General features: G+C 49.3%; 1 protein-coding gene across 4 annotated transcripts; it reads right to left on the bottom strand.

Annotated features, from left to right (window-relative positions):
- Positions 1 to 3,113: 3,113 nt before the first annotated feature.
- SERPINF2 (serpin family F member 2) lies at positions 3,114 to 13,117 on the bottom strand. Of its 4 annotated transcripts, XM_042858048.2 has the most exons (11): positions 12,618 to 12,707; positions 11,912 to 11,950; positions 11,273 to 11,336; positions 10,556 to 10,624; positions 9,104 to 9,178; positions 8,105 to 8,561; positions 7,610 to 7,753; positions 7,164 to 7,367; positions 6,143 to 6,285; positions 5,379 to 5,583; positions 3,114 to 4,033 (listed from the first exon to the last, which is right to left on the bottom strand). In XM_042858048.2, the coding sequence occupies exons 1-11, from the start codon at positions 12,632 to 12,634 to the stop codon at positions 3,708 to 3,710; spliced, it is 1,743 nt and encodes a 580-aa protein (XP_042713982.2). In that variant the 5' UTR covers positions 12,635 to 12,707; the 3' UTR covers positions 3,114 to 3,707. The 4 variants fall into 4 exon arrangements, with proteins under 4 accessions (XP_042713982.2, XP_023961740.2, XP_042713983.2 ...); XM_024105972.3 differs by lacking the exon at positions 11,912 to 11,950 and having other exon boundaries at positions 12,618 to 13,117; XM_042858049.2 differs by lacking the exon at positions 9,104 to 9,178 and having other exon boundaries at positions 12,618 to 12,711.
- Positions 13,118 to 13,462: the final 345 nt, after the last annotated feature.

Below are 13,462 nucleotides of genomic sequence, written 5' to 3'. Positions count from 1 at the left end.
GCTGGAAAAGCAAATCATCCCATTTGGTTTCTTGTGGGTCAGTGCTGCTTCATTGACCATGGCCAAGTGAGAAAAAACAGTCTTCCTGAGCAGTAATAAGATGGACAGTTACGGCCTTATGTGGAAACTGCTTCTGGACTTGTATTGTAAGCAGAGATCTGTGGAAATAAGCTTGTCCCTGAGACCCGTTCTGCATTCACCTGAGGCTGAGTGACGCTTGTTGTTGGAGATTAGCAGTTGACATTTCCCATGTTTTTCTCCACTTCCTCTTTTGAATGTTTGTATTTAGTACTAAAATGCCTTTTGTGAAAGGCTTTGGGCTGATTCTTACTAAGGCCTTGTCTACACAAGAAAGTTGCACCAGTTTAACTATAGGTGTGATTTTTAACCCATGCAAAGGCTGTGTGAACACACCTATTTTGCTTTAGCTAAATCAATTAGTCCTTTTCTATGTAAAGAGTTGCATCAGATTAACTAAAGTTGTGAGTTTAAACAAACTTAGTTAAACCAGTGCAAACCCATGTGGATACTTTATTTTGGTTTGAGTGGCTTATTTTATTTAAAATAGGGCATATTCTTTCTGAACAGTATTAGGCTTTATGTCATGGACATTTTGTATGTTTGATATCCATATGGATTTGCTATAGTGAAGAAATTCAATAACATTTCAAATATGAAAGTTATCAAGAAATATTAATTTAGTGATGGCTTCACCCTCTGGGTAATTGTTTTCAGGGCAGAGGTCCTGTACCTACATGGGGGAACAGAAATTTTATAATAGAAACTATTTCAAACTAGCAGAAAAAGTTATAGCAAGATCCAATGGCTGGAAGTTGAAGTTCAAAAAATTCAGACTGGAAAGAAGGTATAAATTTAACAGTGAGGGTAATTGACCATTGGAACAGCTTACTAAGGGATATGGGAAATTCTCTATCACTGGAATTTTTTAAATCAAGATGGGATGTTTTTCTAAAAAACCTTCTCTAGTTCAAACTGGAATTAATTCAAGGAAGTCCTATGGCCTGTGTCATACATTTGAGACTAGAAGATCACAGTCATCCCTTCCAGCCTTACAATCTATGATAGAGCTTTGCTTTACCAGAATAGGTTCAAGGGTCACTACCAAGATGTATGAATGTTAGGAAGCAAGAGCATTGTCCTGTGGTGGGAAGTCATGAGCCTGGATGTTAATAATAGTTTGCATTTCTACAGCCCCCTCCATCAGAGAGCTTCAAAAGACTGCACAAAATCTCATGAATTAATTTTGACGTAACAGAGTATTTGTTGAACATCAAAAGTTTAATTGTGCCTTATATACAGCATAGCAGGAACTAGCCACTGCCCTCTGGAACAAAGTGAAGATGGGAGTAGGAGAAGAAAAGCTGGAGGGAACTACCAGAATGAAGGGGAGTAGGAGGAAATAAGAACTGAGTTGTTCAGAGCTTTGAAGAGGAAGAAAAATATACATTCTGCACAAGGGGAGCCGGAAGGCCGTGGTGTGGAAGGAAGATGACTTTAGCAGCAGGATTTTGGATCGAGTGGAATGCAGCAAGGTGCGAATGAAGGAGGAGGAAGTTGCCGTAGCCAAGGCAAGACCTAACGGAGGCATGGACCAGCATCTCTAAAATAGGGCAGTCGTCATGAGAGCAAAGCAATCTGAAATGTTCCCTGAGGGCCCTGGTAATAGAGCTGGATTCCTTCTGGTTTACTCGTTAATTACGTAGTAGAGTAATTACACCCTCTTGTTGACCAGTAAATGTTATTCCACGGGGCACAGGGCGGGGCATTATTCTTAGCTGGTCTCCCCTTAGACTTGGAATCTGTAAACCATGTGTGGTGTCTATTGGTAATTGCAGGTTTGAGCCAGTTGCTTTCTTTTAAAAAGTTTCTTGTGTCCCTGACGTTTGTGGTTGGTGAGTCGATCGCCCTCCATCCAATCCCAACAGAAAGTGCAGGAAAGTCAGTGAGGGAGATGCCAGCAGGCAACTTGCTCTCTGGTTGAGGCAGATCTACTCAGGAAAGAGGGAGTTGTTGGGAAGGTGACTCTGCACCTTTAGCTACTTCCCTGCAAAAACAAAACCACTAAGATATATCTGTGTGGTGACTGGGAGTGAGCCTCTCACCTTGGGTGAAGAGACTTGTGATAGCAGGGTTCACAGTAGTGTGCTAAAGGTAGCTGTGTAGATGTTGCAGCCTGGGCTCTGAAACCTGTAGTAGGAGGGTGGGCTTCAGAGCCCAAACCACCCCGTCTACACAGCTACCTTTAGCACACTACCGTGAGCCCTGCTAACCCAGGTCTGTGGACCAGGGTGGGAGGCTCGCTCCCAGATGCACTGTAGACATACCCTAGAAGTGCTTCCTAGAAGTGATGAGAAGCAGAATCTGCGATGGCCAACAAAGAGTGGTTCTACATTCCCTTTGTCAGCATGTAGACATTCACTGTTAATTGCTACAGAAACGCCGAAACTAGCAAGACTAACGTAATACAGCTTAAGTTGCTGTGGTGGGGGTTGCTTTTCCCCCAAACCATCAGTCTCTGCTGCTTGGGTCAGACATGCTGAGTTATTTCAGAGCAGGGATCCAGTGAGCTGTACGCAGCTCAGCAGTGAAGCTCCAGGTGAACACCATTCCTGTACTGACAGAAGGAAGTGACTCTGACCCCACGGAGATGCAGTCATGTCCTGGAAGATGTCAAACTCCTGTAGCATTGTTCTGCGGGCCCAGCACCCTTCCTGACCCCTACAGCTCAGCTCAGACCCCACAGCCTCAGACTGGATCTCCCCTCTCTTTGTATCCACCCACATTAGTGGATTCTCTGGTATGTGCAGCTGAGATTTCCAAAGGGGAATGGGCAATGTCCTTTTAATGGTTCCATATTTACTAGCCATTAATCTCATCCTGTGACTCACTCATTCTGGTGGTGTGAGTTGGAGTAAGAAGAAAGGACTGCTCACTTCTCATGAGACCCTTTAGGACCTTCCATCCTTCAGTCAAGCCCCAGTAACTCTTTTTCCCCCCAGTCTTTGCAGTTACTCCACCTGTTTGCTGCCCTGCTATGCCCCTTTCCAGTCTCTGCCGGGTATCTCTCAAAGTGACAACTCAGCCAAACATCATCTGTTTCACTCTTTATTATTCTGCCAACATAAAAATTACTAAAAAACACTTTACAAAAGATGCCTCCAACATCCCAGGTGAAGGGCTGGTGCCAGGGATAGAAATGAGCCCCCTCCCTTGCGCACACACCCAACAGATCCCAGTACCCAGGGGACTGGGGCAGAAATGTTCTAGGCAGAACCTTTATCAGAAATAGTAGCTGAGACTCACATCCCAGGGAAGGTGACTGGCTGCTAATCAATTTGATTTAGCTGCTATTTGCCTATCTAGTGACAAGCAAGTCCTGCTGTTTGGTGAATGTCCTGACCAAGGAATGTGCATAAGGGGCTCAGAGGGAAGAACAGCTTTTACACCTCTTGTCTTTGTCCAATTGCATAGAGACATTGTCAGAAGCTAATGAGTATTCAAGACAATTTGGTACCAGCACTGCTGCTCAAGAGTGGTGCTGAGGGGCTCTAGAGAGAGCCCTGCCAGAGGGGACCCACTGGGATGGGGCAGAAGGGCTTCTGATAGAAGCCCAGCCAGGAGAGAGAGACCCTGCTACAGAGGTCTCCCAGGCAGCAGTCCCAGGACTCCTAGGCACTGCTCCTCCCTTATTTGGGGATACTATTTTTTATGCCATTTTTCAGGTTAGGTGAGTCCTGTGGCTCTTTTTTCTGGTGGGCAGCGCTGGGGTTGGGGTTCTGGATGCTGCCCACAAAGAGTGGGATGCCTGTTGTCTCCTCAAAGATAATGAAGAGAAAGGGTTGGTTGAGGCTGAAAGTGGAGAGTGAACGAGACATCATGACACTAGTGGCAGCTGATGCCTCCACGCCATCTTCTGCAAGCTCCAGGGTGGACTGGTGCTGGATGCTGGATACAAAGAGAGGCTCATCTGTGATCTTCTGCAGGTCTGGGGCGGAAAACAACTCCCTGAGGCCTAAATAGAAATCAAATTGGGGTCAAACAGAAGCCTGTCTACTCACTAGTTCAGTGCCATGGCATGCCATTGGCTCAGACATTCATTTTATCCCTGTAGAACAGTGGTTCTCAACTTTTGTACTGGAGACATCTTTCACATAGCAAGACTCTGAGTGTGACCCTCCCCCCCCATAAATTAAAAACACTTTTTAATATATTTAACGCTATTATAAATGCTGGAGACAAAGCGGGGTTTGGGGTGGAAGCTGACAGCTCGCAACCCTCCCAGGGGTCCTGACCCCCAGTTTGAGAACCTCCCCGTAGAGGAAGCAACAGTCTGTATCACTGTATTCGGTACACAACACCAGGGACTGGACATGCACCATGCCAGATCCCATACTAGGGAATGGGCAGGCAGAGTAAGGAAAAGTGCACTCTGGCCAGATTTATCAGTCCTTCCCTGTATGGATAGCTGCAAGAGCCAAACAAACGCAGCTTTCATATGGACTGACCATCTATCCTAGGGCTTTATACTGCTTCCCACAGCATGGTATCTGAGCACCTTCCACAGTGCTGTCCCTAGTGGAATTCATAGAGTCTCTGGCATTTCTTCCTAAGGGGTGGGAAGCTCTAGTGGGGTATATTTTGTTTGCTGCTTGGTGTTTATTGGTTGGTTGTAGATTTTGTTTTTTGAAGGATGCTTGGGTAGGTCGGGGGCTTTGTGGTAAATGTCATTCCTGCTATGCTGGAAATGCTGTGTCCATGAGGAAGGTCCATTTCATAACCCGGTCCAGACCCTCTTAACAAAAGAGGGTCCTGTGGCACCTTTAAGACTAACAGAAGTATTGGGAGCATAAGCTTTCGTGGGTAAGAACCTCACTTCTTCAGATGCAAGTGAGGACCCTCTGTTGCTTTTTACAGATTCAGACTAACACGGCTACCCCTCTGATACCTCTTAACAAAGACTGTTTTGTCCTTAGTTCTCACACTCTTTGTTCTGGGCTTTGTGATCTGCATTGTCACTGAGAAGCACATTTGTCTTAGCAGTTCATACATCCCAACCTCAAGGGAAAATAAATTGAGGTCACAGGCAGGGGAAGGGTGGTCACAGCTGAGTTTGGAAGTGAGATGGAGAGCTGAAGGAGGGGAAGATAGGGAGAGACAGCTACAGGAACTGCAGTGAAGACAGGGCAGAGAAAAGGCTGGTGCTAAAAAAGCAAAGGGCAGGAACAGGGAGAAGAGTAAAGAGTTACAAGGTCTTTGAAGTTGCCTGGAGCAAGGAGATCTGTGCTGAGCTTCAGTGCACAGATAACTGCAATCAGCCCAACCCATTCATACCATGCAAACCTCACCCTGGGCATTACCTAGTTGGCTGAGGACTTGGTTGAGTTCAAGCTGATAATCTACATGCAGTTTGGGCATCTTTACCATGGTGGGCTTCTCCTTGGGGAAGCGGCTGTGCAGCTTGTCATGGCTGAGGTTCGCCAGCACCTGGGAGACGTTCCACTTAAACTGGTTTGGGACAATGGCCACAAAACTCATGTTGCCCTTAAAGGGAAACCTGGCTACCTGGAAACAAACCAATCAGAAGAACTGGTGGAACAGGAAACAGCCAAGCAAAGACAATGAGGGCTCAGAAAGTGATTTGTCAATAGAACAATTAGCCAGGGGGAGGAGGGCAGCATGGTGGGAGTGGAGTGGCTGTTTATCCCAGGGAGTCAGAGGTCAGACTGGAACAGATACTGCTAATGCTTAGATCCAGTATTTATCCACAAGGCAGGTGGAGACTAAAGATATGAGAAACACAAAGGCCCCCCTGTAAAATGAACTGCATTTACACTGCAGTGGCCCTGTTCTGAAGAGATCCTCCCACTTTTCATGGGAGAATTCCATCTCCATGTTGCTTCATTTCTCTCAGACTTATCCAGAAGGTCCATTAGGTCCCATCTAGTCCATCATCCCATGAATTTGAGGGCAAAGATGTTACAGCCTTTCAGGGAACGAAGGCAAAGGATGTTTGAAAAGAAGTTCTGTGTCCTGCGTCTGTGAACAGGTATTCAGTGGGGGCATTGCAATAACAAAGGGATATTCCCATAGCTGCCCAGCAGCACCCCAGACAGACTCTTACCTGAACCTCCAGGGGATCCAGAGTAAACCAGCTCAGGGAATATTTCTGAGCTTTCATCATCTCAACTGGAACGATGAACTGGTCGTCAAGGTGGAATACATCTGGCCCAGTCTGGCTGGGGTCAAACTTATGCCTCCAAAATCCTGTCCAAAACCATAAATTTATAATTAATCAAAGCCAAACCTGAATGAAAAACAAAGGAAAGTGCCTGACAACGCATCAGCAAACAGGTGAGTGGTGACTGGAGCAGGGAGAAAGAAGTGCCATAGCAGGAAGAATTTTGAGTGCAGGATGTCTTTATCCTCAGGAGAGGCTGTGTGGTGCAGTGGAATGAGCCGACGCCTAATGGCATCCCCTCTCTGTGCCTCAGTGAGGGAGAAGACTGAGGTGCTGTGGGGAGGAAGTAGAGAATGTCTGTAAGTGCAGGGTAAAATCAGTGATGGAGAAGAGAGACAGCTGTAGAGCAACCAGTAAGGCAGGGATTGAGGAAGGAAGCCAGCATCAGCGATAGTGCAAGGAGCTCCTGCAAGTGTACAGGCCAGGCCCCTGACAGCACAGAGGTACTCAGCCCTCAGGGAATTAGAGGAAGACCAGGCTAAGGTTGTGCTGGGCTGTAACCTGGCCACGACTTAGCAGGAGCACTTCAGAGCACCTTGCTGGGCACCTAATGAAGTGTGTGCGACCTGGCTAAGAAGAGCAAGATGATGTGCTGCCTCCCAGGGATCAGGACCAGCGAGGTGACAGGGATGCTGTGGGTTAGTTCTGGGTCAGTTAACGTGTGTAGCACAGGTGAGGAAGTCAGGAGGCTGCGCTGTAATGAGATTTGAAGACAAGACTAAACAAGGGGAACTGCATACATGCAGGGGAGAGGAAGAGGGATCTAGCAAAATGGGGAAGAAATGAAAGGAGATTCCACCTGGGTACCTGCAGCCACTTCACCTGAGGAAAGGACCCAGAACCCCAGCTAGTCACTGAGGGGAAGGCCTGGAAAGTGGGGACTGTGGAATGCGCTGAAGCTCACCTTGGAAGTGGACAGCATTGAGTAGGAGCATCACAGTGCTCGCAGGGAGCTGATCCAGGAAAGTGGATATCTGCCCTTCAGTTGCCTCCTTTATCCACTTGTTTATGGCTATGAGGTCATTTTCATTGTTCCCAGACAGGGTCACAGGCTTTGCCCCATAGAATCGCTCTGAGGTCTCCAAGAATTTCTCTTTAACCTCAAACCCTGCAAAGAAGGAACTCGACATGAGGTCATCTGGCCTTGATGAAACTCACTCAGCGTGTCAGACAGTGCGGTGTGAAGCCAGATGTGCTCACCAGATAGCAGGGGCTTCCCCACAGGAGTACTTCAGGAAACTAAGGGGTGTCACTGTTCTATCAGCACAGCTGCTTCAGCCTGTGTGTGTCCCAGAGAGTTTTCTTTCAGCAGCCACACCCCAACAGGAATTCCCCATTCCTGGCTCTCACCTTTCTGCAGATAGATGCGTGAAGCTACTCTGAGCATGGACCCTGTGAGCTGCCTGCGAATGCTGCTCAGCAGGTGGTGGAGACAGGGCACTGATTCCAGGTGCAGCACCTCCAGCAAGCGTTTCTCCGTCTGGTTTGCTGCTCCTGAAAAGCAATGTCAGATTTGTGTCAATATCCGAGGGGCTAAGGGGCAGGTGCTCTGACCACCTCCCTCTCTGGCTGGGCATCTGATGTCTTCCCAGAGAGACTCTGGTGGTCTGTGTGTAAGGCATTAGAGGCAATACCCAGCACCTCCTGACTGGGTCCATGCTGTCCCAGCAAGTGAAACCGAGACCAGCCTCAAGTGAGGGTAACCGTCGATAAAGCCAGAGGATCAACAGTGGCGGGAGGATGCCCAGCTTAGTGTTTGCATTTTGGACATTGGCTCTGGGTGCTTCTCCTAGAGGGAACATCATAGAGGGCGAAAGCTTGTGTTGTTTGAACCTAGTAATTTACCTAGTGCCAGCTGGGACAATGCCAGGGTGATGCTGAGGGGAGACAGGATCACATTGGGTCTGCTGGTCTCCATCTGGACCTCTGTCAGGAGATCGATGGTGAATTTCATCAGACCTTCTGCTAGCCTGCGTGTCTGCTCCTGAGACATGTCACAGCCTCTCTCTTGATCTTCTCCCTCCTCTTCAGAGGAATCAACTTCTTGCACCTCCAGCACCTGCTTGTGATCTCCTACTGTCCCGGTGACAAGATGGCCCCCTGAGCTTGTGAGGCCAGCACCGGGGCTTGTGGTGCCGGTAGTGGTAGGAAGTGGCAGTGTAGCCCCATGGATGTCTTCCCAGGTGTCAGAGGTGGAATCCGACACTGCAGCATTTGGCAGGGTTGGATCCACTCCTGGCAGAACAGTGGTGGTGGGAACAAACTGTGACTCTCCTTCTAAGGCTCCAGCCTCTTCAGAGTGCTGCAATGAAACAGAAGGAAGTTACATTGAGAGAAAGCAGGGAAACAGAGCTGCATCCTCACTCTCTTACTGGGACTGCAGGTGGCTTGTCACAGGGAGGGGACAAATGGGTCCAGTTCACACTGGCAGGGAGGCACCATGCCTAGTTATCTGGCACAGGCTATGTGCTCTGTGATGAAGCATTGCAGGTAGTCAGTGAGAGGGAGGCTACCCAGAGGGAACTGATCAGCAATCTGAAAGATCAGCACTGTCCTGACATCTGAGCAGCACTATTAGGGCTGCACTGAAGAACAGAGGGAACAAGTCCCCTGACAATAATAGCAACCGATGATGACCTACACTAAAGAGGAGGATGATAAGGGACCTGTTACAGCCAGTCCCTTCTCAAAACTTGTGTGTATTCTTTGACTATGGAATATTAGTGCCGAGGTGGCTGGTGTGTGTTGACACAGTACATCCCAGGACAGAATATGCTGAGGTAGTGACAGCATCACCCCTTGTGCCTGGACTGCTCTGGCCAGTGCCCCCGTCCTCTCTGTTACCTGACTGGTCTGTGGTTGTGCTGAGGGATCCCATTCCGGGTTCTCTTTGCTGGTGGCATTTTCCACTGCTGGGCCCTGAAGGTTGAAAGTAGTTATTCAGGATTTCACATGAGCACAAACTTGGAAAATAGAAAGTGCCTTATTCCAAAGAAAACGGGCCAAGCCGGGGTCTTCCAAGACAATCAATCACTCCTCTCTGCCTACTCTCTTGATCTGCCCTGTTGAAGTGAAAAGATGGCTTCATCTCAGCTTCCTTCAGTTAAATATCTCTGGCTAACATCCTTCTCTTGGCACGAGGAGTCTCCTGCACCCCAGTTCTGGCTCCCTTCTTGTTCAGGCCTCCCTTTGCCTCTTCCGTCTGTAGCTCCAGCATCATCCTCAACCCCGAACTCTCCTCCTCTCCACACCTCTAGCACTGCAGATCTGCCTCACACCATCTCTGCAGCATTCTCTGTGGGTGTCACAGCCTCTACATCTACAATGCTGGTCACTTCTTGGACCTAGCTGGCCCTAAATAACTCCACCTAAATGACAAAAACCCTCCCTACAGAATAGCAGGGGGAGAGGGAGAGACATACAGAGGTTTCCTTGTGTTTTATTTGAACAGATCCATGTAGCACTCAGGTAACACAGGGATGGGCACAGTGTAAAGCCAAGACAGACAGTTTCAGACACAAGCCTCTATTCTTCCTGGTCCATAGGTGGTAATTTCCTTTATTGGTTTTATGACTGAATAATTAATTCACCAGCCAATCTCTGTACACATCAGTTTCTGTCCCTTATACCAGTGATTCGCAACCAGGAGTACGCATACCCGTGGGGTACGCAGAGGTCTTCCAGGGGGTACATCAACTCATCTAGATAGTTCCCTAGTTTTACAACAGGCTACATAAAAAGCACCAGCGAAGTCAGTACAAACTGAAAATTCATATAGACAATCTGCTCTATATACTATACAGTGAAACGTAAGTACAATCGTTATATTCCAATTGATTTATAATTGTATGGTAAAAATGAGAAAGTCAGCAATTTTTCAGTAATAGTGTGCTATGACACTTTTGGATTTTGATGTCTGATTTTGTAAACGGGTAGTTTTTAAATAAGGTGAAACTGGGGGTACACAAGACAAATCAGACTCCTGAAAGGGGTACAGTAATCTGGAAAGGTTGAGAGCCACTGATCTACACCATATGCTGGCCTCTCACTTCAGGCTGGGATTTTCAAACCGGCCTAAGGGAGTGAGGTGTCACTGAAAGTCAGTTGGAGCTGGGCTGCCTGACCATATTCGGGACGCAGTGCGTATGGCAGACTCTGCACACAGTGAAGTTGGACATCCCCATATTTTTGGCATGTGTTTGAAGGTGGCCCTGGCAGGACTAGACCAAGGTGAGCTGGTAGAGCTTTACAAATACCCCGGCGTAACTCAACACATGGGAGCCTGTCACCGCTTACCTCGGGTCTCTCCTGCGGGGCGTGGTCAGAGGGGGGAGTCTCCATCTCAAGGGCATGTGCCAAAGGAAACTGGAAGGAAATTACCTGAGTCAGAGTTGGGGGAAAGGGAAGAGGCCCAGAGTTGGATATCAAATAGCTTTCTCTAGGTTCGAATGAGGAAATCACTCCCCTCTGGCTCACTTCCTGCCACGTCCCTCCAGACGGGGCCAGAGACTAGCACGTCCCCTGCGGTTCCCTTGGCTGACTGAAGCAGAGATGGTTCTAACCTCTTTGTAGAATGGATATAACAGAAGTGGAAGTCCCGAGGGGGTGATGGAAATGATTAGAGAGAGACTGGAAAGATCGGGACTGTTTAGCTTAGAGAGGGAACAGGAGAGAGGGATGCAGAATAGTGGCTGAGATAGAAGATAGATTGAGCAATTCTAGATCACCTCTCATGAGAGCAAGGAGGCAAATGGATGAAATCACAGTGCCTGATGAACTCCTGTAACTCACAGCCACTAGAGACCACTGATCTGGGTCATGAGCACATCCACAGTGACATCAGACTGGATAAAGAAACCGAGGTCTATAAGCCTTTGTGTGGAGATCAGCCCTGTTCTAACCCAGCCTGCCCTGTTCCCGCCACTGCCCCTGGCTGGCTGGGGTGAAGAGTGCGCTGACAGAGGAGATGTCCTGCAGGACGGGTGAAGGCAATGCTTTGTGCCTGTGGCTTACCCCTGGGCTATCGTGCAGAGTGGACAAGCAGAGCAGCAGACCCCAGAGCAGCATCGCCGTATTTCTGGAATACAAAAGCTGTCAGTGACACTCACAAGCTACTCCCTGGGTCCTCTCTGCTCTCAGGGTGCCGGTACAGTGCCTGCCCATTATTACAATGAGAACAGCAACAGATTATGAGTCCAGAGGAGAGGAAAGGAAAACAGGATCCAAGAGGAACAGACACAAACTGCTGGGAAACCAACTCAGGGAGACAGCAGCCGGCAAGGTGAATGGCGCTGAAGAGAACAGTCCCTGAAGCAGCACTGGAGTCCAGGCCCAACCCCAAGGCGTTGCAGCCAGAGAGTAGACCAGGACCCAGCACTGATGCAGTGCTGTAGCTGTGCTCAGGCGTTTATTCTCCCTGGACACTTGCATTTCTAACCCCTCTCACCCTCATTTGGCTGGAGAGCACATTGCAGTTTCCTAATGATTCCCCCATGAAATCTGTCCCACACAACCCAGGGAGAGGCCCAGCTTCTCCACTCTCTCGCCCAGGTACACAAAGCTGAGGAGAAGGGACAGGCCCCTGGCTGATGGTCAGAGACAGTCCCAGTTCTGCTGCTGCTCTGTGCCTCCATGGGGGACAGTGAAACTGACCTGCCTTTTAGGGAGCTGCAAGGATTCAGCAGGTGCTGCCTGTAGAGGGTTGTGGATGGAAAGTGCAATGTCAGAGCTGATCACTAGTGTTGTCCCCTCAATAGCTGGCCTGCAGCACAGAGCCCTCCCCTTCCCACCACTCACATAGTCCCCTTCCAGGCAAGCACAGCCCCTTCCACCGCTACACTCTTGTTCCTGTCACTTGGGGGGGCCAGGCTCCCTGCCAGTGCCTCAGGCATGGCCCTGCCCACTTGCACTGGCCTGCACCTCGCTGGGACCCGGCTCCAGCCCCAAGCACTCACCCTGGTCTAGTGGGGGTCGTTCTCCTACTCCTTGATTGGGTAAACACCCAGCACCACCCCCAAAACAGAGCTGAATTCCTGGGGGGCAGCATCAGTTTGCCAGGCAGTCCCTAGCTTAACCTGGAAAAGCTGGGCTGCAGCCCTTCTCCCCCCATCTGCCAATCATATGTGACAAGATTGAGGGCATTTCAACGCCCCCCCCCCCAAAATCCTACAGTTGGCCCCACATGCAACCCCAAACTTCACTCCAATCCCCGAGGCCCCTGGCCCTCAGCTCATTGTTGAATTCTCCACCCCCCACCCACTAGGGCAATTTCACACTGTGCACCCTCCCCCTCCCCCCGGAGCAGTTCCCCACAGTTTATTGCCAAATCCCTCCTCCCCCCAGTTCCTCTGCCCCTTACCTCGGTTTGCTAAGCATTTCTGTTGGTGCTGGCACCCTCTCTACCCAGCCGATGGCTCTGCATGGGGCAGATGAAGCCCCTTGTCCAGCCCACGCTTGCCAGGCAGTGACAGGCATGACCTTCAGCACCACCCCTTATTTGAAGATTTTTCCCTTTCTGCAAATATTGACCCTGTACATCCGGTTAAACATTTGTTCTGGGATGGAGCGAATTGGTGTTTTTCTGTGGGGCTCTAGGTCGCTGCACCCCAAGGACAGCTGTGACCCTGATTTTACCAGCTTATGTTACTCCTGAAAGTCTAAGAGTAGAAGTAACAAGTGGAATCTTTTGTCTAATTGAGTTTCTCCCCCTTTCCAGATCCCCTTTGTGCCTGTAGGGGCGTGCAGACCCCTTAAACCTGGCCTCAAATGGAAGAGCCAAGGTTTGGGATTTAATGGCTTTTGGGTTCCTCTCCCCACGACTATTCCTAGAGTTTTCTGTGTGAGAAACTCCAGCTTTCTAGTCTATCTATCCCAGCCGCTCCTCCTGCTGCAGCAAACATGGGACTGCAGCCCTTTGACACATGGCCGGGGCCCAAGTTGTTGGCTGCAGTGTGTCCAAGCAGGAAGTGGAGCGGCCTCAGCTTGGGCTGAGATGACACCCTCTGAGCCATGCCACACATCATGAAGAGTTGGGTTTCCCCACCAGCGACAGTGTTGTGAGCCCTTGACACACACCCACCAGAAAAGCCCCCACTCTTACATGGCAGGATGGTCTTGTGGGAAGGGCACGATCCTGGCTCTCTCACTGGCTCGCTATAACCTTGGCCTGAGCTTGCCCTCTGTACAGCAGAGATAATGAGCCTC

This window comes from Chrysemys picta, chromosome 19, assembly GCF_011386835.1.
Source record: "Chrysemys picta bellii isolate R12L10 chromosome 19, ASM1138683v2, whole genome shotgun sequence".
In the NCBI taxonomy this organism is placed as follows: domain Eukaryota; kingdom Metazoa; phylum Chordata; order Testudines; family Emydidae; genus Chrysemys; species Chrysemys picta.
The sequence above is the reverse complement of the archived record's forward strand: the minus strand, read 5'-3'. Positions and strand labels throughout refer to the sequence as shown.

What these genes read in the sequence shown, in the direction of transcription:
- SERPINF2 (XM_024105972.3), bottom strand. Translation starts at nt 12,733, where the DNA reads ATGCCTGTCACTGCCTGGCAAGCGTGGGCTGGACAAGGGGCTTCATCT. An exon ending in CAATGCTGTCCACTTCCAAG is followed by an intron (nt 6,286 to 7,163) that starts GTGAGCTTCAGC and finishes GGTTTTGGACAG; the next exon opens with GATTTTGGAGGCATAAGTTT. An exon ending in TGGATCCCCTGGAGGTTCAG is followed by an intron (nt 5,584 to 6,142) that starts GTAAGAGTCTGT and finishes GTTTGTTTCCAG; the next exon opens with GTAGCCAGGTTTCCCTTTAA.